The following is a 27,982-nucleotide window of genomic DNA, read 5'->3' as shown; positions in this document are numbered from 1 at the left end:
AGGTCAGACCAAAAAGACCGGCCGGTCTTAGTGGTCCGCTTTCAACATCCAACACACACCTCTGTTATTCAGGGTTTTATAGTACGGTACCTCAGCTCATTTCTGCAGGCATGTGGACATTTCTACATCTTTAATCTCAGTAATTTGTTTTTTCTGCAGAATGAACCCACACCAAGAGAAAACTGTGAGGGACAAAAGCTAACTGGACTGAGGCGGTAAACTTAACCAGGAAAGGTTTCTCAGAGCAATGCTGCAACAGTCCTGCTACCTCAACTACTTAAATAAGCACCAACAAGAAAATCTGTATGCATACTCACCCTGAACACACACTGGCTTACAAAAAGGGACCAGAGCTAGACCCAAAAAGCATTTTGGTACCAGGGTCAGTTAAATCCTGCAGTTGAATAACCCCCCCCCCCCCCCCCCCCGCCCTAATCTAACCCGTTTTAAATAAAATCACTGATACAGTCTAAAGCCGTCTGGTTTCATAAAAACATCTAATCCTCAGGGTGGACATGATATTTGTACAGGAAGTGATGCTGTGCAGCCCGCTCTTCCCCTCTGACTTTCCCCGGGTAGAAACTGAGAGGAACACGTTGAGAACAGGGCCACAGAGGGGGAACTGTAGTGTAATGCCGCCAACAACCTGAACAGTTTCTGTTGCCTCCCTGCGGCCGCTGCTACAAGTTCCTTTGGCCGCTGCAGGAGGCGAGGAGCGGCGGCGCGCTGGGCACGGCGGCCGTGGTGGGGGAGCCGATCTCGGGCGGGTAGGGCTTCAGGCCCCCCTGGTTATTGTCCACCAGCTTGCGCACGACGATGCGGCAGAAGTCCTCGTCGTGCTTGTGACAGTTGTCCAGCAGCTGGCGGACCTTGGCGGTGCGCGTGGGCTGGTTGACCACCAGCTCGTAATCCTCGCGCATCAGCATGGAGCGGGCCAGCAGCGCGTCCAGGCTCTGGTTCAGACACGCCTCCGTCATCTGGAGGACGATGTCCTCGCGCCGCGTCGCCATCCAGCGGGCGACGGGGCCTTGCGAAGGAGGGGAGTGGCGCAGGGGAGGAGAGTAATCAGCTGCTGCAGAGGAGAAACAGACATCGTGGTGAACAAACGGTTTAGCTGTGGTTTCTCCTCCTGGAAATGACCAGGAGGACCATCTGCCGGACAGAAACAACTCTCCATCAACGAGCACATCCAGACGCTGACTGTACCTTTCAGGCAGAGGTTTTCCAACAGCGTTTCAGCCTCGGCGGCGGGGGCGACGGGGATGTTCAAATCATTCATCGGCTTGTTGCTCTGGCAGCCGTTCACCTCACAGGGGTCTTTCAGAGACTGCGGATGCTCCAGATTAGGAGCTATGAAGGAGGAGGGAAGGCTTTCTGCATCGACGAGAACAAAACCGAGGTGAGAACCCATCTGAGGAAGCGGTGAATGTATTTGTGTTTGTCACATAAAAGCATGAACGTGTTTCATTGGAGCTTTGATGGATAAATTACCTTGAAGAAAAACTGATTTAAAATGCAATGTAAAAATGATTTTTCTAAACAAATATCTGGAAAGTGTGGAGCGCATTTGCATTCAGCCAGATCCTTTCTAGAACCAGCTTTTTACTGCAGCTCTAGCTCCACGTCTGGGGAAACGTTTGCCTGTTCTTCATTGGTAAACAGCTCAAGCTCAGTCTCTGAACATCAATTTTCATTTCTCCCCACAGATAGCCAGATTTAGGTCTGGACTTTGACTGGGCCATTCTCACGCATTAATCATCTCTAAACTATTCCATTGTAGCTTTTCAGATGATGATAAGGGGTGTCAGAGTAAAGAGGGCTGAATGCAAATGCAGGCCATCCTTTTCAGACGATGTTCCTTTTCTATCCCCTGAGCAATCAGGCACTACTTTGTGTCGGATCACCTAAAACACGGCACTAAAAGCTAGTCGATGCAGGTCAGACTTCTGTGGAACGGTGTGATTGATCAGCCAAGAGATTATTACGTTTAGAGGAAGCAGCATTGGTGCTGATGAGGGCGCCTGGTTGGGAGATGTTTTCTTCCTGGGAGGAGTAAGATCCTAAACAGGAAGCTTGTGAGGTGCACTGCTGAGACAGAACCACATCTGGGATTCAGTAACCAAACCACAGAAAGAGGGAAGTTTTCAATACATCAAGTTCATGTTTCACCCATACAGGGAGCTCAAAGCCTCTTTCAGACCGTCTTCTACTTACTCAACAGCCACGCTGAATAAAGGTTTCCTGAATCACAAACACTTTTTTATGCCATTAAGCGAAAACAAACCAGAAACCTGAGCTGCAAGTAAAACAAATAATGTTTGCTGAACAGGTCAGGATTTAAAGATGGACGGATGGAAGAACTTTGAGCTTCTCTTACTTAAAGTACTTTAGACAATGAAATTCATTTTATCATCATCCTTATTATTGTGTAATAATATCACCATTATTATTAAAATGGCTTTTTAAAGTGCTCCCATCTATTTATCAGCTATCCTTGTTCTATCGATCAGACAGAAGACGAGTCGTCGAATCAGCTCTGCTACTTTCAGATTACGGCAAAAGCTTCAAACATTTGAGAAAACCTGCTCCAGGCTGAACAAGCACGGCATGTCTGAAAGAGGCTTTGTTGTCTTTGCGTTACATGTGAATCTTTCTCTGTCACATGCGGGTGAGGGGTGAGGGACCACTAACCAGAGGCCATGGGGTGACGCGCTCCTTCAGGTTATTCAGAGATCCAGCCTCGTTGCTCCTCTCACACGCCGGAGGCTGCGCTGCACAGCAGTCTGAGCTCCGTCTCAGCTGTGAGGAAAGAGGGCACGTCACAAAGCCGTTTCAATCTACCTGAATACAGAAATAACCTGCAGGTTTGCAGAAGCGAGAAAAATCAAACTGGAGGTTTGACGTCCTAAGGCGTTGCAGCAAAGCTTCTTTGCTGCATTTTTCTACTCGTTTCATATTTAATTGTGAATTTTAGATTTGCAGCTACATCTTCATGTTTATAACTGTTAAGACTGAATGTATTTTTTTCCCTCTCATAAACTCAGTAACCTCAGCTTCCTCTGCCTTCAAGCTGCTTTTACAACTAGAAACAATGATCTCACTGGTGTGCTCACAGATGCAGTGAAACTACAAAAAGGAGAAGGAAGTCTTTAAGGGGATTTTCTAGCTCAGCCTCTGGTGCACGTCACATTACTGCTCAAATTGTCCCAAATTACAGTTTCAATTTGCAGCTTCCCTTGGTTTAGTTGAGTCAGTAATCGGTCTCAGTTGGTGAGAACATGTTCCTCAGCTGGGGAACGGCTCCATCCATCTGACTAATGATGACTAACAAGATATTTGTGGACAGCATCACGTGTAGGCTGACTCCACACTCGTTTACTGACAGGGTTAACAGTTTTGTTTTTCCACAGGTCATCTAATGGTCCTCTTTTTGGAGCGTGGGAGTACCCAGAGACTCCTTGCATGAACAGAGAGACATACCCACTCATGAATAAAGACCCCCAGGCTGGGATTCAAACCAGGAACCTCCATGGTGCAAGGCAAGAGCCTTCAGAAGTCACCTAATCAATAAACCGAGTCGCGCTGTGTGATTTAATCTCAGTCTAAATCCAGCTCTTCTCAGAGGTTTGTTAGAGAACATCAGAGACGAAACAGCATGACGGAGAACAGGGAACACAGCAGACAGGTCAGGGAGGAAGTTCTGCTTCAGTTTAAAGCAGGGTTAGGTTCTAAAGCAATATCCCGAGATATGAACATCACACAGTCCATCATGTGACAACGGAAAGAAGGTCTAGACAGACCTAAACAGTAAAGCTGGGCAAGGAAAACAATCAGAGCTAGAGGCTCATGGTAGCTGTGGAGGAGCTGCAGACACCCACAGCTCAGGTGTGAGGATCCGTTGACAACTATTAGTTGTGTACTGCGTACATCTGACTTTGATGAAAGGCCGACAGCAACAAGGCCATCGTTAAATGGAAGCCGTGGGAAGTTTGCCACAAACCATGAAGCAGACAGCAAACGTGTGCCGACCCTTTGTGCTGCAGAAACCGTAAGATTGCACCTCAGACCAATCACACTGCGGCACATGGTGCCGGCAGCGGCATGCTGGGTGCTTTTCTCCAGAGATGGTAAAAGTAGATGGTAAAATTGAAAAACAGTACCTTTATGTTAACAGCTATATCATGATTTTAAAAAAAATAGCTCATGAGATATTTAGCAGTCTAAAACAAAAGCTGGCAAGTCAGAACTGGGAATTAAGTCAAACCAGAGCCAAGCATGTTTCAGCTCAATGTAGGAAAACTGCAAGATTTCCAATTGGTTTTAGTGCTAACAGCAATTAGCAATGCAAGCCAACAATGTTTTATTCTATATCTTATGTCTTCAAGCACTAAAAAGGAACATATCAAAACGTTAGGCTTCACAAGAAAATGACTGAAACACATTAAAGAACCAATTAAAAAAAAAGAGTGGAAATGTTTGTGACTGACCTTTGACCTCTTGATCTCCAGCACGGCCTCCAGGAAGTCTATTTCGTCGAACCTTCTCACCATCGGCTCCAGCTCAATCAAACACTCTGAAAAAGAGACAGACGTCAGCTGAGCGGATGGCTTGAACATTTCCTGCAGCTGAAGCTGCTGAGGAGAAGCTGGCATTTAGCTGCTACGCTTCTCTGCAGTCCATCTCTGCTGGTATTTGTTTTAACGACAGGGAAACGGGTTGCGTGTGACGGGGAAGCTCACACCGGATCAATGCCTGGCCAAGATAAACTTTCACGTGATTCCTGCTCCTCGCGGTGACAAACAGAAGCCACTCGGAGCGGTGGAGAAGGCCAGAGGGAGGAATGGCTGTCTGGGCTTACTGAGGAAGGACGGCCGTTCGTCGGGGTTGGCGGTCCAGCCACTGGTCATTAGGCTGATGAGCGTCTCTCTGCTGGGGATGTCGGCGGACAAGCTGTCCTGGCTGGTGTCGGGACGCTTCCCGCGCAGCACGCTGAACATGATCTGCATGGGGTTCGTCACCTCTGGACGCACAGGCACACGGGGAAAAAGGTTCAGCTCGCCGTAAGGGAGATACAGGTCTGCCTACTGTGAGAACAAGTCTGAGAACAAAGAGTTACCTTCAAACGGGATCTGCCTGGACAGCACCTCCCACATGATGATGGCATAGCTAAGGAGTAAATATCAGAGAGAAACCAGTTAGGCAATTGGTTTTCCCCTGAGGAGGGGGCGCGTGGCGCTGCCGGTGGGTTGCGCTGCTCAGAGAAGACACGTTTGGGGAAGTGTGACGACTGGTGCACTTTGCTCCATTTTGTTGCAGCAATCCAAGCCTCTTCCTCAGAAGTTGAAAAGGTCACATGTCAGAGGGAACCCTACGCAGCCACAGACAAAAAGCGAACTTCGCTCGTGTTTCAGGAATTATTTCCTCGCCTACAAACTCTGCGGCCGATCAAATAACCCGAGTCCTTTCTGGCAAGGAAGACCTTCAAAACGCCTCCCTCCTTTGTTCTCTGCCCCTGACATGACAGCACAGTGTTTCAGTTTGACAGGCAGGGGAACCACCATTCATAATCTGCGCTTTAGTGCTCTTCCCACACCTTTAACCTTTGCAGGCTGTCACAATCACACAACAGAGGGGGGAGTTCCCCCTAGGCATGCACTCATATGGAAACGTATAAACAGAACTGCTTTTCTAAAACAGAAGTAGAACAAGGCTGGTCAGAAACCAGCAGCAGCCGTCACTGCAAAGGACTCCAACAGCAGCGGAGCAGCAGAGCTCCAGGAACAAACGGCAGGTGTAGCGCTTAAAAAAAAAAAACAATCAAACTGTTTGAAAAACGCCGTTATTGTCTCAGATAAGCAGATCCCTAAAACACAGCCAGACAAACAGCTGACGTACAGCAGGAGGAACAAAGATGCACACCACCACCTGCCCCACCCATCAAGCAGCGCTCCGATCAGCACCTGCCGCACAGAGCAGTACCGTGGAACACCATCTCACCAGGATAGCAAAAAAAAAAATAACCTGATTTATTATTTTGATTACAGTTCAGCTTGGATTTTATTTGCTACGCTGCATAGATCTGCTGTGTGCGCTGAATCCAGATGCAGTGCACAGCTTCAAGGTAAAAGTTCCCGCAGCATGATGCAACCACCACCACGTTTCACCATGAGGACTTTCATGGTGAAGAACATTTCTTCACCAGCCATGAAGGCTTTTCAACTGAAGAACATTTCCAGGATTAAAGGACTAATGAAGGATCTGGAAAAACTAATCCATGCGTTTATATTTAGTAGAATTGATTACTGCAACAGTGTTTTCACAAGTCTGCCTAAAAAGTGGATCAGACAACTGCAGCTGATCCAGAACGCTGCTGCCCGCGTCCTCACTAAGACTAAGAAAGTAGAGCACATCACCCCAGTTCTAAAGTCCTTACACTGGCTCCCTGTATCTCAGAGAATAGACTTTAAAATACTTCTGTTAGTCTATAAATCCCTGAAATGGCTTAGCACCTAAATACATCACAGACTTGTTATCAGTGTATCAACCATCCAGACCACTAAGGTCTTCTGGCTCCAGCCTGCTCTGCATACCTAGAACCAGAACCAAACAAGGAGAAGCAGCATTTAGTTCCTATGCTCCACTTATTAGTTTCCTTTTTTCACCTCCGTAATATCGCCAAAATTAGAAATATTCTGTCCAGGGGTGATGCTGAAAAACTAGTCCATGCATTTGTTACTTCAAGGCTGGACTATTGTAATTCTTTACTATCAGGAAGTCCACAAAATGCAGCTCAAAGTCTTCAGCTGATCCAAAATGCTGCGGCAAGAGTTCTGATGAAAATCAACAAGAGGGATCATATTTCTCCAATTTTAGCTTCCCTTCATTGGCTTCCTGTTAAATCAAGAATAGAATTTAAAATTCTCCTTCTAATGTATAAAGCCCTTAATAATCAAGCTCCATCATATATCAGAGCTCTGATTACCCCGTATGTTCCTAACAGAGCACTTTGCTCTCAGACTGCAGGTCTGCTGGTGGTTCCTAGAGTCTCTAAAAGTAGAATGGGAGGCAGATCCTTTAGCTATCAGGCTCCTCTCCTGTGGAACCAACTCCCAGTTTTGGTCCGTGAGGCAGACACCCTGTCTACTTTTAAGACTAATGTTAAAACTTTCCTTTTTGACAAAGCTTATAGTTAGAGTGGCTCATACCCTGAGCTACCTCTATAGTTGTGCTGCTATAGGCTTAGGCTACTGGAGGACATCAGGGTCTATTTTTCTCACTCTACTGATTTCTACTGTTCTCTAGTTTTGCATTGCATTCCCCAGGAGTGAATGCTGCTTGTCGGGACTTTGATGCAATCAACTGGTTCCCTTATATAGGACATTTTTTGCCAATCTGTATAATATGATTGAATTTGACTTTGTAAAGTGCCTTGAGATGACATGTTTCTGTGCTTTTTGTCTCTCTTGTTCTATCTCTGCTCTGTCTTCTGTAACCCCCAAACTTCCAGAAAACTGTAAAAGTGCTGAAAGCCTGAGTTGCTTTAAATCAAGATTAAAAACACATTTGTTTAAGATTGCCTTCGACTGTTCTAGTTAAACTGTTTTACTGAAACATCATTAGTTCAACTATGTAGTCCAACTGTTTTTAATGTTTGCTTTTAGTTTCTATTTTCCCATGTTTTATTTTGTTTCTACATTTTATTCCTACCTGCTTTTATTTCCTGTATTTTAATCATGTAAAGCACTTTACATTGTCTCTGTACTGAAATGTGCTTTACAAATAAATGTGCCTTGCCGTGTTCAGGGTTCACGTGTTGTCGTAGCTTTCAGCCACAAATGGCATTTTGCATGCAGGCGTTTTTTGGTCTCATGTGACCACTTCCTTTCACACGTTTGTTGTGACAAAATGTGCACAAGATGAAGCCGTGTGAACAATTTTACTAGGCACCGTGAATTCTAACCATGCTAAGAAGATAAGGAGCGCTTTTTAAACCTGCCTGAAGCAGCAATCACATGAGCTCTGAAGCCTCACCTGTACATGTCATGTTTGACATCAGCCCGCCGGGTCTTAGATGGCTCGTACTCCTCCGGGGGCATGTAGATCACTGTGCCCTCCATCTCTGTGGGCTTGGACCCGGAGCCTTTACTCACAGACAGCTGTCGCCACTTTGACAGACCAAAGTCTGCGATCTGCAGGGAGGAAGAACAAAGGCATGACAGGAAGTACCTTCCTTACAAAAGTATTCACTCCGCTTTCATTTTCCCACATTTTGTCTCATTACTATCGTCCTAAAATGCATTTTCATTGGGATTTGACGTAACCACGCACACATTCAGGCAAGTTTTCTAGAGCTCACTGGCGGCACAACTCTGATTCAAGCGTCCCCGTTTCCCCACGTACGGCCGCCATGTCTCTGAAGCATACCTTCACATGAAATTCACCATCCAGCAGAATGTTCTGCGTCTTTAGATCATGATGTAACAGAGGCGGAGTCATGTTGTGGAGGAAGTTAACCCCCAGGGCGATCTCATGCAGAATCCTCAGACGCAGAGGCCAGGCCAGAACAGGGTACAGCTCTTTCTGTGGGTCACAGAGGGTGTGCTTTAGTCGAGAAATGAGATGAAAGAGTTAAAAAAATAACAGAGAATTTACTGCTAATTAGCTCATGTAGGTTTAACTGTTTCAGAGTTTTCACCGAAGACCGGAGGCTTCAGCGTTTCACTTTTATTTTCACTAACAGGGAAGCCAAGGCAAAATGCCCTCGTTCTTGACAAACGTAAAGCAAACACGGTTGGAGCAGGAGAACAAAGCCTCGGACCCGCAGTTACAAAAAAAATAGGAACAGTTCCACTGAGCAGATAAGCTGAACTTCTGCAGCGCGGGACATTTAGTCGCTTCGTACGATAGTTTGTTGCAGATATGAGAATCAGAGCAGTGGAAAGCAGTGATGTTGAACTTAGTGTTGGAGGGCCGGCGTCCTGCAGGCGGTCCCTGCTCCAGCACAGCTGACTCCAGCCCCTGTATTATCTCCCCTGCATGTCATCAGGTTTGGCAGAGATTCAGAGGATCTAACGAAGCATTCGTTTACTCCAGCCGCGCCGAGCCGAGCCAACATCCAAAGCACCCGGGGCGCCGGCCCTGGAGGAGCAGGACCGGCCACGGCGGGCCTGGAGCTGCAGGTTGCCCTGCGGTTACCTCATGCAGCAGCTGGTCCAGGGAGCCGTTGCTCATGAACTCCGTCACTATGCAGAAGAACTCGGGCTCGTTGCAGATGCCGAAGATCTGGATGATGTGGTTGAACCTGGCTTTGTGAAGCACCTCGGCCTCCTTCAGCAGGCAGTTCCTCTCTCTGAAACACAGCCAAAGACGCGGGTGACCTTTGGCCCCAGCGAGCAATCAAAATGCCACAGTGGTGAGGACATGCTGCCGACACCGAGAGATAGGAAACGTCCCGAATAGACAAACACATCAACCCCATATACATTTTGTGCTACATTTTTGTCTAAATATAGACACTTTAATCCTTCTAATACTGTTGAGCAGGATTAAGTGGTAAAAAAGAATTAAAAGAATGCAGTTTTACATAAATATGAACACTCCAATTATCTCTTGTGTTTGCTTTGAGGCCCAGCTTGCTCTGAATGCTGATGACGCACAGCGCCCATGCAATAGAGCTCTTCAACAGCCGTCATATCCAAGGGAGTGCTTTAAATGTCTCCACCTGAGGCGGAGGGCTAAATATGTCACAGAAACTCCAGTTGATCAAGTAAAGAAAATTCCAGGCTTATCAGCAACATGCTGACATGATGCTGAAGACTAAGTAAAGGCATCTGCATATTTGTTGGCTTTGGGAGAAGCTCTTCAGGCATGCGCAGCTTTAAAAAGGGACAGCCTTGCTGGCGTAAACCCCTAAAAGCAACAACCACAGGCAGGCTGAGCGCACCTCTAACACTGTGGCAGATCCCAGAGCTCTGAAATCTTACAGAGGAGACCCAGGAAAGTTATCCGACCCTCAACTGGAGGTTCAGTTTTAGTTTTTTTTGTTTAAATCGAAGCTTTGTGAAACTTTTTACACCTTCTGTCACAGCGCAAACACTCAGCTTGAACGCGTGTCATTAAAGCCCCTCGGTGACAGAGCAGGCCATAGCTGAGAGGTGGAAACAGACTAAAACACAGTTTAAAAATCTCTGACATTTACAAAAAGACAAGTTTGGAGTGCATTTGCATTCAACCACTTTACTTGGTACTTCCCTCACAGTATTCATTGCTCTTATTCATGAATCAGTACCTTTCATTCATTGCACTCATTTATCTATTGGACTTTTCTCTGATGTGGAATTATATATATATATATATATATATATATATATATATATATATATATATATATATATATATATATATATATATATATATATATATATAAAATTTATTTTTTCAGAAGTGACAGATTTTTGACCCAGAAGTTGTATTCAGCGATGCACTTTTGCCTATTTCATGAGCAACGCATCGCAGACTTGAAAACTTGATATTTCTTTTGACCAGAAAGTTTCATTTTGAGACGTTTTTTTCTTTTGTTTTTGCTTCTTCAACCTGAGCTGCTGACTGACTAGAACATCAAAATAAGGGGGTGGGGAGCCTGAAAAGTCTGCTTCATCTTTATTGCCTACTTTAACTGTAAAGACACAAAATAGGCTGTTAAAGTTATATAAATAACACACTTTATATTCTAATAAATGTAAGCTCTATGAATAGCACACTAAACCATGATAACTGCCTAATATGGTGGAAGGAGCAGAAATGTAGTTATAGGCACTTAATGATTCGGTAAACGAATCATTTTAATGTACTGATTCTAGTGATTCAGTTCACCCAAAGGGACTGTGGCGCCTATCACTAGTGGTCCTATAAAACACCAACTCAGGAGGATGAAGCACAAAGGCATGCCACACTTTTCAGATGTTTTTTTTTTTTTTTTTTTTTTTTTGTTAACTGTAAACATTAAAACCTGCGCCCTTTTCATTCCACTGTATATTTAAGGAACAACTCTGTGTCGGTCTGTCATCGAAACCCCCCACGGCCCGTTTAGTCTGCAACATGACAAGATACCAGCAAGGCATCGTCAAATGTGCGACAGTCACCTGAAGGATCACCCAGGCCAGGCTTGGCGTGTTCTGCAGCTAACAACCACGTCTTTGTTGACGCCACTTGACGGCGTGAAAGTACAGCACCGTCTGAATTATGCCTACAAATTAACATCGGTTGAGACTCCATCCCCAGATAAACTTTTTTTTTTTTTTTTTTTTGCACAGGAGGCAACATCGACAAAGCGACGACGGTACCTTTCTCCGACCGAGTCGAGCTTCAGGCACTTGATGGCCACGGTGGTCCTCCAGTCGGAGTGCTGCGCCTTGAAGACGGTGCCGAAGCCCCCTCTGCTCAGGTAGTACAGGTCCGTCAGCTTCTGGTAAGGGATCGCCGGCAGAGTGCTCGTTAGGGTCCCGATGTTGACGCAGCCCGCGGCCCCGCGCGGCTCCATGGCAGCCTCTGGTCACAGCGATGGACGAGCGGACAGGACAGGACAGGCTCAGCAGCGAACAGCACAGCACAACTAACCGCCTCTTGAGGTCAATCGCAATGAGGAACAGCTATCCCATTTACTCGCGTGCCGAAACGTCGCGACTGTTAGCGAGCTAAGCTAACCAGGGGGGCTGGGAGAGCGGAGCCAGCGGCGCTGTAAGGTGATAGCGCCGACGAAGAGAGCGTCAGAACTGGGCAGGTACGCTTTCACCTATCGGTTTATTGATGGAGTGTTGCCTGGTGACCCGGCGATAGGGGGAGTTAACACACGACGGCGCTGCCAAGGGAGCTCAGTCCGCGGTTATTTAAGGCAGCTCGCTGTGCTGCCAATGACAACACACTTCCGGGTCTGTGCGATGCGTTCAAGTCTACAGGATTTAAGAAATGTCAGCACTTGGACTGGAGCAGAAGGTTATAGGGTACGTTGTTGGGAGGAAACAAAAGTCACGTGTAAAGCTCAGAAATGACATCAGCGCGTGTTTACGGCCTCTGAATAAAACGAAGACTGGTTTCAGTCGTTCAGTTCAGTTTAATTTCAGTTTCTGTTTAAAACACCCCTACACATGCTGATATCTGGGAGTTTTCAGATGTACGGGAATTTCCCGAAATTGGGGGCTTTCCTGAAAGGTGTTAGACAGAACGTGCCTTTAGCCATGTGACGGCCTGTTTACCTTCTATGATTCAATGGTCATTTTAAACATGTCACAGAAAAAAGCGTCTGACACTTTGAACCATATGTGCGGTTAGTGGATACTCCCTCTGATGTGAGCAGAGGAGTTGGCTTTCTGGGAGTGCATGTTGCTCCCCATCCCTGCACAACTCCCTCTTCCTGCTCCATCACGCTGTCACACATGTGGGGACCTTGGGGGATGGGGGCATCGCTGGGTAGAGGGAAAGATTTCCCTGCCCAGTTGTCTGGTGACGTCCTTAACCCCAATTTTATTATTCATCTTAGACACTTTCATTTATAACATTTTCACAACACACATATAAGTAGGACATTAATTGAGGGTGGGCTCTGATTGGTTGGCCCATATCCGGGTGGATGGGCCCATGGGTCGTCTGGTCTGGGATCGGGGTGGCCGGGGGTTGGAGTATGGACCAGTAGGTTGGGTTGTGGTTGAGCCCACAGGCTCGTTCCCGCAACTCCCGGGGGCTTTGGCGTTGTTGCTGTTGGGGGGTTTCTTGTGGCCCTTCTCTGCTGTTCCCTCAGATGGGGAAGGCAGCTTTCACTGTGTTGGCCCCACTTGGGAATCTTTGCTCGGCATCTGGGGTTCTGGTTCCCCTGGCATCTGCCTTGGTGCTCTGGGGGGTGGGTCATTGGCTCCTTACAACCACTACTGAGAATTTTCTTATGGATAAACCTCACATACACAAGCGCACTCTCACAAACACTTACAGGTGCTTGGATTCAGGTTCTTACAGATTCACTTCATTACAGATAAACCCTATTGGTACCTTTAGCAATAATCACTTTATACATTCTGTATTAAATCCTACTGTATGTTCTTTAGTGATGGTATTAAGGCGTTGATTATTTGTACCTGTAATACTTTATCTGTTGGTTTTGCTGTTCTTTTAATATATCTCTTTGCTGATGTAGAAGCAGATGCAGTGGATGTCATATTGCTCTCTCCCTTTCCTCTCCTCTTTCACATTTCCCTTTTTCCCTTTTAGCATTTTGTGTCATCCGTTTCTCTCCTTCCTGTTTTACCTTCTGGTTTCAGTGTTCATTGAACATGAAATAGTCCCAGCATAAAATCTAATAAAGCTTCTTGCATATAAAAATCAAGTGGAGCTCTATAGCAAAAACAGTAAGGCTCCACTTGTGAAAGTAAAATCTGTTGGGCTATTTTTGGCATTTAGACAACAATTGTTATTGCCACATGGCCAGACAGGATGCAAAAAAAATGTATATATATAAATATTGACAATAATTTTTGCAATAATCAAACTACCACAACCAAAACATTAATAGTAACATTAAAAATGTTAATGTTGTCATCATCACCAACAAATAAAAAATAAAGATAACGGATAAACATCACTGCCCCTCATTTTTTTTTCACTTATTGAAGACAATTTTCTTGTATAAAGATTTAAAAACACGTATATTTGAACATTTCCTCAGTTCATCCTCCAGTCTATTCCACAGTTTAATGCCACATACAGACACACAGAAACTCTTCCTTGTGGTTTTCCCTAAGTGCATTTTTAAGTTTATGTTCCGTTGTAAATCGTAACTCCCATCTCCCAGGCTAAAATTTACATTCTAAATTATATGTTACCATTAGGGGAGGTTATGTCTGTGCACAAAGTGTCTTTTCACTGTTATGCAGATGATTTACAAATCTATTTGTCTCTTAAACCAAGTATGACTAATGTGGTTTTATCTTTTGTAGACTGCATAACTGCTGTTAAACAGTGGCTAGGTAAAAAAAAATTCTTAAACCATCAAAAGACTGAATCTATTTTATTTGGTGATATTGCTCCCACAGACATCAGTGCTTTGCCTTTTAAGTTAAATAAAACAGTTAGAAATCTGGGGGTAAAATTCCACCAGGAGTTTAACTTAAACAAATTAACTCTGTAGTCAAATCTAGCTTTTATCATCTGCATTTGCTGACTAAAGTTAAATCTTTTGTAAACCACACTGATATACAGAAAGACATTCATGCATTTGTCATTTCTAGACTTGATTACTGTAATGGACTTTATATTGGTGTCCAGTCATCCTGAGACGACTTCAGCTTGTTTAGAATGCAGATGCCCGTCTTTTAACCAACATCTCAGACATATGCATATTACCCCGGTCTTATTCTCTTTGGGAGATCTTTGTGGTCATCAAGTTGCCTTTTATTAGTTGTCCCTAGAACCAGGTTAAAGCACTGGGGTGACTGGGCCAGGCAACACCCTGACTTTGGAAAAACCTCCCCTTAGATCTTCATTTAACTTCGGACAAGAGAATCTTTAAGTCTAACCTTAAGACTTATCTTTTTAGACAGGCTTTTAATACCATGTAGTGAAATGGCATTTTCCTTATTTTATTACAGATATTTTTATTATCTAAAAATAGCCTAATTTTGTTTCTATTTATTGTCGTCATTCTGACCTTATGTTCTATTTGCCTATGAGAGGAAAATAAGCTTTTCTGTAACGCCGTACATCGGTTAGTTCTTTGCTGAGACGTCTGTTAAAGTGTAGAAGATGATTTAAACATAAAAAATATCCATTATTTACCAACCAGAATCACCTACAATCTTTCCTCTGAAAATATAACAGCAGATGATCAAAATGTGAGTTGATTTATTTAAATGGCCGTTTAATAGAAACAGGAAGTTCCTGCTGTGTTTCCAGGCGGCGGCACACAGAAGCATGTGACTGTGTGTGTATTGAGCTGCTGTAATCATAAAGTCTTATGAACCAAAAGGTCTGCAAATTCCTTACTACACTATAACTACTGCTTACGTGGCAAAAACCCATAAAGTGGCTTACTGTTTTTAATGAGCTAGCAAGACAATCCCACAGTTTGGGAAAGGATCAGAACTCGGATCTAGAGGCTCTGGTGCATATTCTATTTGTTCCAGCTCTAACTTGAAGTAAGTCAATTATTAAAGTCAGCCAGTATTTCTTGATATAATTCCGTGTGGCTATGCATGAATTTGCTTTTTTGTGTTTTACAAGTTGCTTCCACAGAAAACCGTCGGATGGCTGACCCATTTGTTCCAGTGCATTTTGCTGTGAACTGGTTCACAGTGAACAGGTCCCATTTCAAGAGAGGGGCTTCTCTACACATTAACTCATCAACAAACAGTGAGGCTTTTATTCCAAGGTGTTGTCCTTTGGGGAAAGGGGATGGACCTTACAGAGCACCAGATAGGCAAACCAACTGCAATGAGACTGGTAACAGAGCCAGAGGAAACTTCCTGGATGGGTCTGCCAACACTGGAGACAGTTGGGAAGAGAGATCCATTACTGCAACTCTACTTGGTTATGAGATTCTGAAGGAGAGGGCAAAGTTCACGGTAGGATTCATTTTACCAGGAGGTCTGCCCCAAGTAGAGCTCTGTAAAAGGAAAGAAAAGGAGGAAATTCATATGTACATGTAAATACGCACGCTTCCAATATGCATCTGTCAACAGATGGTATGGTACTTTTGGTTACTGTGTTTATTGCAAAGTTTAGTTGCGTGACCAACATTTTTACAGGAACTCTCAAGACTAAAAGTTCTGACAGAAACTCAAATGTTCTGTGTTGCTGATTTGTGGTTTCAGTTTTTGTTATAGCAGTGACATTACATTTTAGACAAGAGTGATCAGAATTTTTATTGATTCATTACAAAGAAGTTTTTCTTAGCTTGAAAATGTCATGAGAAAATCCTATTTCATCCAAAACAGTTTTGGCCTGTGTTGTGCAATTACACACTGTTTTAAAGTTATTTAATGTTTAATAAATAACTCTCTGTCTGTTAGGTATTGTCCGGTGAAAATCAGATCAGCTCAAGAGCTGATATAAGGACAATAGTTGAAAGGGTGATTCAAGCACTGGCGATCTTTTAACAGCAAACCCTGCACACATATAGAATAAATAAGTGACAGCTTCTCTTCAAGTTCAAGAATTCATTAACAGAAATAAAATGAACATCCAGAGAACATGATTATATAATGCTGTTTATCTGAATTAACACTAAATTTCAATCAACAAATCCTCTCTACAAGGCTAGTGAAACTTAACTAAAACTGCTAAGCAAAATTAAGATAAATAGAAGATAAGAAACAGTGTACACACAAACAACAAAATAAAGTGGTTGATCATCATCATCATCTGCTTATTGGAGGACCCCAGGAAGAATAGCTCTTAGCTTATGCTGAAGCTAATGGGGATCCAAATAAAACAAACAAACAAACAAACAATCATCATCAGAATAATTCAGTGAATCCTGGTTCACTGCGGATCTCAGTTTAAGAACCAAAGATCAACTTAAGAATGTAAATTGAGGTTAAATTAGCTTAACTAATTTAGAACAACATTTGATGAAATGACATTTTAAAGAATGATTTTCTCAGTAAACATCAGTAAACTTCTAGAACGCTTCATTTTATTAATGCGATTATTCCTGCGGGAGGCTAGGGGTCGCTGTAGCGATCGGTCGCTAAAATCGGCTAATTTAAAGTCATACAAAAAAAACCTTTAAATCGAAATTAATATTCCATATTAATGTGGCAATAACAGTCATAGCACTATTGAACGCTGGTGGAGCGAAACGAAACAAACCTTATGTTTAAAACAAATCGTAGTCGTGCATCCGGGAAGAGCGGAAGTTATGAAGAAGCTAATAACATTAGGCTAGCGGATATTCGGCACTAATTTAAAAAAGCTTCGGATTTATTCTGGTCATAATGAGTGGACCGGATAACACAAACATCAATATCCCATCAATCTATAAAACCCTTGTGGAGATAACGTTTGTTATAACCATAAAAACATACTTGAATTACATCGGCAATGGCATGGTTTGAAGAATGCTAGCAGGAGCTATCCTGTAAGCTTCACGTGTTCTAAAAACATGTTGAAAATGCATTATGTTGAAAAAAAATTACATTGATTATGTTGTGGGTCATTTTGACCCGCACTGTGTAAGTACATACAAAACAGTCAAGAAAACAGGTTAAACCAATAACCAATTTATTTTAGATTACTTAAACATTTAGTCAAGTGACAAACAATACATTTTAATTCCAACACTTTATTTAAGAACTATTTTGTTTAAGTTCTTTACTTTTTACACACAACTTTTCTTTTAAACTTTACCTTTAACATCCCCAATGTACTAAGATTTTGAACGTTCAACAATTTCAAAGTTCTCCACATGATGGGCACAATGTTACTGTGTGCTTTCTGCAGATGTTATTCATACATTTCACACAAGAAGTACTTGTTTTACTGTCCTCTCGGGAGGAACAGACCTGGCATCTTTTCCTCTTTCACCTGTCCCCACTTGATGTTGGTTGGGTGACCTGAGCTTGACCTTTTCAATTATAGCTGCTGCTGCTGTTGGATCGAGCTGGCCTGGCTCGAGTCTGCATTCTGGGAGTGACAAGTGCTTTGCCGAGTTCTTCCAGGAAAAGCCGACGTCGATGCAATTTGCCAGCATTCCATTGCTGGTTGATTTCAGTCCACAGGACATAAGCATTGTATGCAGACACGTCCACAATGTTGTAAAAAATCACCAAAGGCCAACGGGCAGTCTTGCGCTGGCAGCTGTATGTGGCTGTGGCTTTGTCCAGATTGTCAACTCCTCCTTTGGTGGAGTTATAATCCAGGATCATTTGTGGCTTCGAGTCCTTTCTTGTGCTCAGAGATGCATCAGCGTGCATCGTACTCATAACAAGAACATTCTTGTTTTTCTTTGGGCAGTATGAAACAACTGTCGCTTTTTCAGTGAAAGCAAAGACTGAGGAATGCTGAGGTCTGCCTTGCATCTTCAGAATTTCACTGGGAAGTTCCGGCTTATTTCTGATTACTGTTGCCAACATGGTCAGCTTTCTTTTCTGAAGTTCTTCTCCAAGGCGGTAGGATGTAAAGAGGTTGTCACAAGTGATGTTATGACCTTGCAGCCCTTCACTCATCTCCAGCACCACACGCATCCCCTGATTCTTCTCAGCTTTTCCTCCCGGTAGCTTTCCAGTATATAATTGCATATTCCATGCATAGCTGGATTTTGCATCACAGGCTGCCCATATTTTGATGCCGTACTTGGCAGGCTTGTTGGGCATGTACTGTCGGAAAGGACAGCGCCCCCTGAATGGAACAAGACGCTCATCAACAGAAACATAGGGACCAGGATTGTACAACAAAGGTAAAATTTCAACCCATTTATCCCACACATCTCTGATTGCAGCTAGTTTGTCTCTTTCACGTCGACCAGCTCTTGTATCGCGGTTGTCAAAGCGGATCACACGAGATATCATGTGGAAAGTCTCCAGAGACATTGTTGCACGAAAGATTGGCCTTCCATTCTCTTCATTCCATAGACTTGCAGTTGCTTCTCCCTTTGACCTGTACACTCCAGCTAATAACAGGACTCCTATGTAAGCATTCAAGTCAGTCTGATCCAGTGGCTTCCATTTCTCTTGAAACACACGTCTCCCCTCCAAGTTTGTCATTTCCAGTATAATCCTTTCTATTGGTGGGGATATGAAGAGATGAAATGCTGACTGAATCTCATCAATTCGTGCGATGGCAAATCTTGTAGGACCAGGAGTCATTTTTATCACATTAGCTGAAGACAGTCTGCCTCGACTCTGGTGTGGTGATGTTGACCATTTTATATTACCGTCCTTAGATGTCCATGTCACCTCTCTGGAAGATGATTGCTGCATTCCTGTGTTTTCATCTGTTGGGGGGACAATGGCAGACTCGTCCTTTGAATCCTCCTCATCGTAGGAAAATTGATAATTTGGATCAACATCCAAATTATCAATAACGTTGTCTTCTGATTCTGAAAGATCCTCTGTCTCTGAAACCTCTTCTTCTACATCACTATCCCAATTCAAAATTTGTGATAAAGCCTCCTCAGCTGTAATCCTTCGGGAGCTCATTTTTGGTGAGTGTGTCGTGAAGATGACATGAGAGGAGTGACAAGGACTAGTGTGGGAAAGTTCCCTCCCTTCAAACACCTGGGTCTGGGTCTCAGAGACAATCAAAATAAAAAAAGTACATCAAAGAGATGTTTTTGTTTTGGATCTGAACGGCTACTTACCCACATTAAAGTGTCCGGGTCAAAATGACCCGCAACATCATCTTTGTATTCATACTCTGCACAGACACTCCACTACACATCAAAGTGACCAGATTTTACACCCAAGTTCATGACCCCAGATGAGGAAAAGTCACCAAATTTCATGATAAAAAAAAAGTATAACCAGCACTTTTATCAACACAAAAACTGAAATGGGTCAAATTGACCCGTAACATAATATAAGGGTTAAGTAAAATTCTAAATAACACACTTAACTTTTCCTATTTATTTCTCTGCCAAACCTATCGGTGCCTCTGTGTGAGTTCGGTTCACTTTGGGCATCCAAGGGGAAGCAGTACTCTAGGAAAAGCAGCGGGCATGCGGCTCTGTGCTAGTCGAAACGCGGTCGGAGCAGACCGCGGGTCGTAGTCGAGTCCCCGGCACCCAGCAGGCGATTTCAGCCCAGAATTTGCTTTCAGCTTGGGAAAATGGGCGCTCTATTGGCTGCTCCGGCTACATCTGGAGTCTGTTTCCTGCAACAGCTCTAATTTGGCCGGCGGTTCTCTGAAGCCAGTCACGTTCTCTGCTCCGTAGAGGACAACGAGAATTTCCCCCTTTGTCGCTACATTGAAGCGATAGGAAATGAGTTTTACAGAAAGCACATTTTACCCAGCTTGTGAGTCTTTTGAGCCCCATGACAGCGCATGGCTGGCTGGTCCCACAGCACGGACCCTCTCCTTCAGAGTCCCCAGGCAAGAAGACTGAAGAGAGTCAGGTGAAGTCTGGCTTTATAGCAGGCCACCTTGCTGTGAGTCTCTCTGGGTGGATGTGTGAAATTCCATTGCTTACAACCCATTTTGATTTCTCCTCAGGTTACATGTTGTTCCTAATACAATCTGAATTTTGCCCATGGCCTGATGTCACAACACATGGCACAAAATTATCAGTTGTCTTTAGTTGGCTTTAATTATATTATATCTTGAATCTGCAAAGGAGTCCATGAGAAATCACCCCATCTATATGATCAACAGACTAACGTGCTTAATGAAGTTAGCCACTTTCACTAAACCATTCAAGGTGGGATCAATGGCCCATTTACACCCCTTTTTCACATGAAGAGTACGTCCACCATTTTTAATGTAGTCATGTGTGACTGGCTTTATACTTTTAATACATTTATTAAATTGGCATTGTTGTTTGGCACTGCAGCCACAAGAGGGAAGTTCTGACTTTGCTTGTGAATTCAGAGGAAAATAGCAAGGGTGGAGGAAACCTTGATAATGTATATTCTCAGAAGAAATAAAAACATTACAAAGGCAACACAGTCTGTATAGCCACTAAGTACATTGCAGCATGTGGGTGAAGGAGTTCCTCTATTGCTATCGTCTTCTTTTTTGTTTTTGCTGATCACACAAAAGTGATACCGTCGGGACGACGTGGCACAGAGGTTAGGGGGTTTCGTCTTGCAATTGGCGGTTTGCCGGTTCGATCCCCTGCTCTGACTGTCTCTGTCATTGTGTCCTTGGGCAAGACACTTCACCTGCATTGCCTTCTGGCGGTGGTCAGAGGGCCCGGTGGCGCTGTTGTATGGCAGCCTCGCCTCTGTCAGCTTGCCCCAGGGCAGCTGTAGCTATTAACATAGCTCACCACCGTCAGGGTGTGAATGTGTGTGTGAATGGGTGAATGACTGAACTGTAGTGTGAAGCTCTGTGGAGCTTGTCAAGACTAGTTAAAGTGCTATACAAGTACAAGCCATTTACCATTAACAGACTTCACTATTGCTGGTTGTATTCCTCTGTTTGTTGGGTTTGGGTACTCATATGCAAGCCTCTTGAAGACAGACCACTGGACTGAAGACTCCAACCGTATGTATATGCAGACTTAATGAATGCTGAGCATAAATGCCGGGAATCAATACACCGAGGACACTTCACCTGCCACCTCACATGGCATGCGTGTGTGTGTGTTTGGACAGGGCACACACCGTGGTCTTCCTTCACCAAGATCCTTGAAACACTATTTTGGATACCCTGAGATGGATTTGCCATGGGAGACAACACAGCTCCAAGGACCAGTCAGTAAAAACAAGGATCTTATTCCTCAACCATGTTAAGATGGTAATTCCATGGAGGGGGTTACTTCCCTGAGCCTCGGGACAGTCTATTTCTTTTGTAGAGGATATCAAGCATTTTGGTGTCTTGCTCTAGAGTGGCATTAGGTTTAAAGCAGGAGTTGGATAGGTGGAATAAGGCCTTGTCTACAAGAAAGTGGGTTCTACTCTGGTCTCATGGTCAAGAGAGCTGAAGCCAACTTAAGGTGGTTCAGGCATGTCATCAAAATACCTTCTGGGAGTCTCTTTGCAGATGATCTTTGGGCTTACACTACTGGTTGAAGATCTGGTACAGACCCAGAACTCACTGTAAGAACTAGAAAATGTCGCTTCTGGCCTGGGAATGCTCCGGGTTCTCTGGGAATAAGTGGGGGGAAGTCCAGGTTTTTTCTCTTGAATCTATTAAGTGGATTAGGGAGGGAGGCTAAATATATGGATGGATGGATGGATGGATGGATGGATGGATGGATGGATGGATGGATGGATGGATGGAAAGCACCACAATGAAATCTTTGTCTTGCCAACAGTCAAGTATCCAGATATCGTCCATGTTTGGGGTTGCTTCACTATCATAAGAGTGCTAAAGCATGTATGTTTTCAACATTTATGCCACAAAGATTCACACTGATTTCCAATCAACAATTTGTCCTAAAGCTGATGCTGAGGATGTCTGTGTAACTTTGATTTTAAATTCAGGTGACATTAGCAAAAAAGGTTTCCTGCTCTTGGAAAACAAATGTACAAAGGAACTCAAGCATGTTTTGTTGACGTTTTCCATGTGTTTTAAAGTAATAATTTTCATGGCTTGTTGGCTAGCGGACTTTTACTTGAAGATTCTTTCTGTCTATTTTCTGTCTATTTTTGTTGGTGCATGCTTTGTAGGTTTATAAGATCCTTGTCCAGAGGCCCAAAGGAGGCAGTTGGCTGATCTTCAGAAGATACACAGACTTCTGCATACTCAGCGACAAGGTGGGAGCTCCAATCTATACACCTCAACCACACAATTCCTTCTCAGTTGGCCTCATAAGAAGCCCATGATCTCAAGTGATGTTAAACCAGGGGCAAAATGATGGATGAGGCCTAGTTTCTCAACAGATTTGTAATCTGTTGTTTACTTATGTTATATTATTTATTAACTTTTTTTGTCAGTTTTAAATATTTCAGATCATTAAAGAAACTCATATCAAACAATGATATTCTGGGTAAATAGAAAATACAGTTATTAAAGGATGATTTTATTTATTAAGAAAAAAAAGCTGCCATAGTTTAAAGTTCCTGCCTTAGTTTAATTTCTGTTTTTGGGTTCTTTTCTATTTTAGCTTGTGTCCTGTTTCAGTCTTGGTTCCATCTTAGGTTAGGCCTTATCATTTATTGTGTGTTCTAGATTGGTTCTTGAACTGTTTTTTTTTAGTTTAACCTGTTTTCACATGTCAGTAGTTCAGTTCCACCTCCAGCCACTTCCCTGATCAGCTCCTCCTAGTCTAATTAATTTCATTCCATTCACCTGCTCACTCCCCTACTTATTCCTGCCTTGGCCCGATCATTGTGTGTGTTTTTTCCTGCCTGGGGTAAGTCAGATCCTGCCAGTTTTCTGTTTTGCCTGTCTGCCTGAAACCCTACCTGATCCTGTTAATTTTTGCCTTAATTATTTGACCTGTTCTGCTCACTTTATTTTATTAGACCAGCCTGACTTCTGACCAGTTTATTTTAGGTTGTTGGCTGTGGACTGTTTGAGTTTTTTGGTCACTGCCTCCTAGCTTTTTGGCTTGGTGCCCTTTTTGCTTTTCTGCCTGTTTTTGCTCTGTTAATAAATCACCTTTTTATTACAACCCTTGCTTGTCTGGCTGAATTCAGGGTCCTCTGTTTCTGATTCATGACAAAAGCAAAACCATGCTGTGAAAAATTCAGGTGTTGTTCAGACCCAGGGACACCTGAGCTCAAGCTCAGAAGGTGATGGCTGGACGCTCTCCTTTCTAGAGAGCAGAATTCATTGGTCTGAAGCTCTGAACTCAGATTTATTAAAAATCTGCAAACCATGCTTGATATCCAGGTCTGTGCCAGGAAACCAACCAATTTAAATTAGCTCTACTCTATTTGAGTAGAATGGTAAAAATATCAAGTCAGAATAATGGAAGGATGCATGACAACAAAAACGTTGTGTTTTCTCTGCTATTTACTACAGGATATTAAACAGACCATTAGTAGGAGCTGTATGCGTGTATTCGGCTGTATTTATTTGTTTGAACATGTGGGGATTTGAGAAAAGTCATGAAAAAAATCAAACCTTTTTTTGCTTCTTTTAAAATTCATTCAAGTTGTCCTTTTGTATCATTATTCCACTCTAAAAGAAACAGCAGCTCAAGTGATTTATTAAAGCTTGAAATTAATGACTTTCTTGCACATGATGAGTGGGCATATACTCCTGACTGGAACTTCATCATACAGACCCTTTTTTATTTTTTATTTGAATCTCCATTCCCACACATTTTTAGCAAGAAAAAAAACTACAGAAAAAGACCATTTACCAACACTTCACAATACTAAACTAATACATTTTGTGAAACATATAAAACATATCAAATACTCAAAGTTGTCTGACACACAGCAGAATAACTGGTGTATACAGTTGTAAAATCATACAAATCATATTTTATGAAAACTGTATCAAATTCGCTCTTTTTGTTTCTTTATGACTGTTAAATGTTACAGGTCGGGAAACATTTAATGTCAGATAAAGGTGCTGTGAATTAAACCATAATCCAGTTTTAAAATGATTTAATTGATTATGGGGGAAAAGCTTTCCAACCCATCCCACCCATATGTGAGGAAATAATTGTGGCCTAAAACTAATTACTGGTTGTGCCATCCTTGATGGGAAATACTGCAATCAAGGACTTCTAATAACTGGCAAGGACTCTTTCAGATCACAGTGGAGGGATTTTGTGACCTGACTCTTGCCAGATGGATTTTGTCCCACAGAGCTCCACACATAAAACAATTTACCTTTAGTTTAAGCTCAGGAAGTGAGGTGTTAACATTCTCCTTCAGACTTTTCTGCTAAAGAACAGATTTCATTATTAATTACTGCAAGGGATCCTGGTCCTGAAGCAGCAACGCAGCACCAGACGATCCCAAACACCATGTTTGACTTTCTGTTCCTTTTTTTTCTTTTGATCTTTGCTTTGGCACCTACGGGTGCCCTTTTTGCCCAGCCTTTTTTCCTATTGTTGCATCATGAACACTCTAGATGTTCTCGGTTCACAACTGACTTCCTGTATCAGTCGTTAATAGCAGTGTGTGTTTCTTGAGTCTCAAACCTTTAGAAATGGCTTGTAACCTTTCCCAAGCTCACAGATGTCAGTGACTTTGTTTCTAATCAGTTCTTGAATCTCTAGATTGGGACATAATGAGATGCTTTATGGGATATTTCAGCCAACTTCATGTTGATGAACTGGTTCTATATACCAGTGATATAAGTGATTTCTTGATTTTTACAGCCCTAGCAGCAATCATGTCAGGGTGTGGCTCGTTGAATTACCCATCTTTTTTATGTAATGGGAATTCGCAATTTAACAAGAAGGAAATGTACTTTTTGACAAAGGGTTGTTTTTTTTCCCTTAATAAATTAAATTATTGCTAAAAACGTCATGTTGGATCTCTCTAGATATTGATGCCATGGCAAGAGTAGTTAAAAATTTTTTTATCTTTTTTCAGCTTAAAGAGCTGTTCCCCAGTTTTCTTCCATCACTGCCGTCAAAACGCCGTTTCAAAGATAACTATGACGATGGGTTTCTTAGGAGGAGGCAGTGTGGACTGCAGACCTTCCTGGAGGACTTGATGTTGCATAAAGATGTCAGGTCGAGGTAGGACTTTTTTCCAACCCTTCCTGCTGAGGGGGCCTGAATCCTCTTTAAATAACTCTTAGCTATCTCTTTGGTTTCTCAGTGAACCTGTGAGACACTTTCTGTCTGTGGTTGACCTACAGAGCCCATTTTACAGTATGGAAGAAAGTAGGGTGAGTTTAGGTTTTTTTCTAAGATGTCCTCCAACAAAGTAATGTATTGAGTTTATGGGGTTCAACACTTTGTTTATAAGAGCAGGTATTTTGTGAAACTCTGGAGCAGAAGAATCATCGTCTCCTGAGAGAACTCTTGGACAAACAGAGAGAAGTTGACTCCTTGAAGAAGGCTTTGGAAGATAAAGAGAACTACATTAACCTGCTGTTGAAGAAAGGCAGGTAAATACTTGTCGGTGTTACTTTGAGAAAATCAGCAATTCTTTCCCTTTACTGAAAGAATTTCCTCTCACACTTCTCATAAATCTGTGTCCCATTCTTTGAAGGGCTTTGAAAGACTTGAAATTCCAGCAGGACCAGCACGCACTGAATGAAAGAGACGGATGTGAATGGATTGAAGGATGGCAGGAAAAAATCACATCAAAACGCTAACTGAACTAGTAGTCCGTGGGCCAGAATCTGTAGGACGCTTCCTTAAGAAGTTTCGTATGAACTGTCAGGGGGCAACTTTCTTCCACCAGGAAAAGTTGCTACACATAGCAGTGATCTCAAAACACCAATGTTCCCACGTTTTCACTTGCACATTAATAAGTTATAGCCGATAAAAAATCTAAACTGTGGCGCTCCGGTCCAAGAGGTCACGTGATTCGATTTTTGCTGCTCAGCCAATCAGATCGCTGTATTGTCAGCTGAGCGAGTTTACTACGTCATCATGGTTGCGCCCGTAAGATGTTTGTATGCATTTGTTTCCAGACGAAGAAAGCCCAATAACAGCATTTTCTGGTGTCAGCTGGCTGAGATTTTGATGACAAGAAAAAAGAAATAGCCCAGACCATCCATCCATCCATCCATCCATCCATCCATTTTCTAACACGCTTATCCCTGCTGGGTTCGCGAGGTGCTGGTGCCGATCTCCAGCTGTCAATGGGCGAGACGCGCTGTATAAACTCGTTGTGCCAAACGAGTTATCCCCTTCGGAATTTGTAGAATTTTGTATTGTATTTTTGAAATCAATAAAAGTTTTAACCTTCAGCTTTGTGAAGTCTAAATATTTTAAATATCACATTCTAATAAAATGAAATAGATTTTTTAAACTCCTAATACATTGTTCTATTTTTAAAAGAGACATATCTCGTTTTCTTACTATGGTTAATATCTCTATATGGTTCTTGGCTGAATTAAAATATTATTAAATCTGATAATTTTGGCTGTACCTTTATTCAGTGTTCATTTGATCACACGTGAAATCCGTTTTATATGATCCATTGATGCGGGTCAAAAAGAAAAGAAAAAGAAAAAAGACGAATAAGCTGACAGCTGTGATGGACTCAGGAAGGTGGATTTTTGGTTTAAGCAGACAGACATGCGACAATCTAATAACATAAAGCTAATATTTTCGTGACACGTGTGAAAATGACCACAGAGGCGTTTACTTTCTCATAACGTGTTATATTGAGTGATCAATCGAGTTTTAACCGACATAGCAATCCTTTATGATAGCACTAACAAGTGTTACATTTTCAGTTTTTTCACACTAACTGAACGATAATGTAACGACACCATTGTTATATTTCGTTAAGAAAAGTAAAAGATCTTCATTTCCACGCCTAATAGGTTGGAAATGAGGCGGAGTTGACTGGATTCATTCTTCCAGTTGAATGCGCTCTCGGCTCAGGGAATAAATTCTGGCGGGGATAAGTCGTTTGGCACAACGACACCTGTTGCCTGTGCTATCCTAGCGCAGCAGGTCTTGGTGATATCACTGTAAATTGGGCAAAAGTCTGGACTATTTCTGCCCTGCGATGGACTGCCGACCTGTCCAGTTTATACAACGCCTCTTGCCCATTGACAGCTGGAGATAGACACCGGCACCTCGCGAACCCAGCAGGGATAAGCGTGTTAGAAAATGGATGGATGGATGGTCTGGGCTATTTCTTTTTTCTTGCCATCAAGATCTCTGCAAGCTGGCGCCAGAAAATGCTATTATTGGGCTTTCTTCGTCTGGAAACAGATGCATACAAACATCTTACGGGCGCAGCCATGATGACGTAGTAAACTCGCTCAGCTGACAATACAGCGATCTGATTGGCTGAGCAGCAAAAATCGAATCACGTGACCTCTTGGACCGGAGCACCACAGTTTAGATTTTTTTATCGGCTATAACTTATTAATGTGCAAGTGAAAACGTGGGAACATTGGTGTTTTGAGATCACTGCTATGTGTAGCAACTTTTCCTGGTGGAAGAAAGTTGCCCCCTGACAGTTCATACGAAAAGTCACCCTACAGATTCTGGCCCATGGCCTATAGGCAGCTTCAGTCCTAAATCAACAGCAAAAGCAACAAAAGCTGATTGTTGTGTGTTTATTTATGGAAATGTATTGAAATAGTTAAAGTCTTAATTTTGTGCCATTATCTACTACTGTTAAAAGGTTTTTTTTTTTTCATAAATGCTTTTATATTTAAGAGATACTTCTGATATTTTAGCTAGGGTTCTGTGGATAGATTGTGAGCTGTAAATGTCTTACTTGCAGAAGGT

At 42.8% G+C, this 27,982-nt stretch overlaps 2 protein-coding genes across 5 annotated transcripts; one reads left to right on the top strand and one right to left on the bottom strand.

Moving 5' to 3' along the window:
• Nucleotides 1-423: 423 nt before the first annotated feature.
• Nucleotides 424-11,943, bottom strand: LOC105925266 (receptor-interacting serine/threonine-protein kinase 2). 3 transcript variants are annotated; one of them, XM_036137906.1, is made up of 11 exons: nucleotides 11,343-11,943; nucleotides 9,196-9,349; nucleotides 8,425-8,580; nucleotides 8,032-8,189; nucleotides 5,117-5,166; nucleotides 4,859-5,020; nucleotides 4,488-4,573; nucleotides 2,692-2,799; nucleotides 1,986-2,088; nucleotides 1,207-1,374; nucleotides 424-1,072 (listed from the first exon to the last, which is right to left on the bottom strand). In XM_036137906.1, exons 1-11 carry the CDS (start codon nucleotides 11,537-11,539, stop codon nucleotides 681-683), a joined length of 1,734 nt encoding a protein of 577 aa, XP_035993799.1. In that variant the 5' UTR covers nucleotides 11,540-11,943; the 3' UTR covers nucleotides 424-680. The 3 variants fall into 3 exon arrangements, with proteins under 3 accessions (XP_035993799.1, XP_035993800.1, XP_021171291.2); XM_036137907.1 differs by having other exon boundaries at nucleotides 424-1,069; XM_021315616.2 differs by having other exon boundaries at nucleotides 1,986-2,085; nucleotides 11,343-11,941.
• Nucleotides 11,944-14,867: 2,924 nt separating this feature from the next.
• LOC105925176 (sorting nexin-16) lies at nucleotides 14,868-25,887 on the top strand. Of its 2 annotated transcripts, XM_036137909.1 has the most exons (7): nucleotides 14,868-15,179; nucleotides 15,265-15,605; nucleotides 22,314-22,400; nucleotides 25,146-25,294; nucleotides 25,377-25,446; nucleotides 25,532-25,668; nucleotides 25,773-25,887. In XM_036137909.1, the coding sequence occupies exons 2-7, from the start codon at nucleotides 15,288-15,290 to the stop codon at nucleotides 25,876-25,878; spliced, it is 867 nt and encodes a 288-aa protein (XP_035993802.1). In that variant the 5' UTR covers nucleotides 14,868-15,179; nucleotides 15,265-15,287; the 3' UTR covers nucleotides 25,879-25,887. The 2 variants fall into 2 exon arrangements, with proteins under 2 accessions (XP_035993802.1, XP_035993801.1); XM_036137908.1 differs by having other exon boundaries at nucleotides 14,868-15,605.
• Nucleotides 25,888-27,982: the final 2,095 nt, after the last annotated feature.

The sequence above is a fragment of the Fundulus heteroclitus genome, chromosome 6 (assembly GCF_011125445.2).
Source record: "Fundulus heteroclitus isolate FHET01 chromosome 6, MU-UCD_Fhet_4.1, whole genome shotgun sequence".
Taxonomy (NCBI): domain Eukaryota; kingdom Metazoa; phylum Chordata; class Actinopteri; order Cyprinodontiformes; family Fundulidae; genus Fundulus; species Fundulus heteroclitus.
Note: the sequence above shows the minus strand (reverse complement) of the source record. Positions and strands in the feature narration are given on the sequence as shown.

Excerpts from the sequence above, each read along its gene's own strand:
- LOC105925266 (XM_036137906.1), bottom strand. The coding sequence starts at position 11,539 with ATGGAGCCGCGCGGGGCCGCGGGCTGCGTCAACATCGGGACCCTAACG. Across the intron at positions 9,350-11,342 it reads CTCGACTCGGTCGGAGAAAG|AGAGAGGAACTGCCTGCTGA; the intron begins GTACCGTCGTCG and ends GCTGTGTTTCAG. Across the intron at positions 8,581-9,195 it reads TGGACCAGCTGCTGCATGAG|AAAGAGCTGTACCCTGTTCT; the intron begins GTAACCGCAGGG and ends TGTGACCCACAG.
- LOC105925176 (XM_036137908.1), top strand. The coding sequence starts at position 15,237 with ATGAATTTGCTTTTTTGTGTTTTACAAGTTGCTTCCACAGAAAACCGT. Across the intron at positions 15,606-22,313 it reads AGGAGAGGGCAAAGTTCACG|GTTTATAAGATCCTTGTCCA; the intron begins GTAGGATTCATT and ends CATGCTTTGTAG. Across the intron at positions 25,447-25,531 it reads ACAGTATGGAAGAAAGTAGG|GTATTTTGTGAAACTCTGGA; the intron begins GTGAGTTTAGGT and ends TTATAAGAGCAG.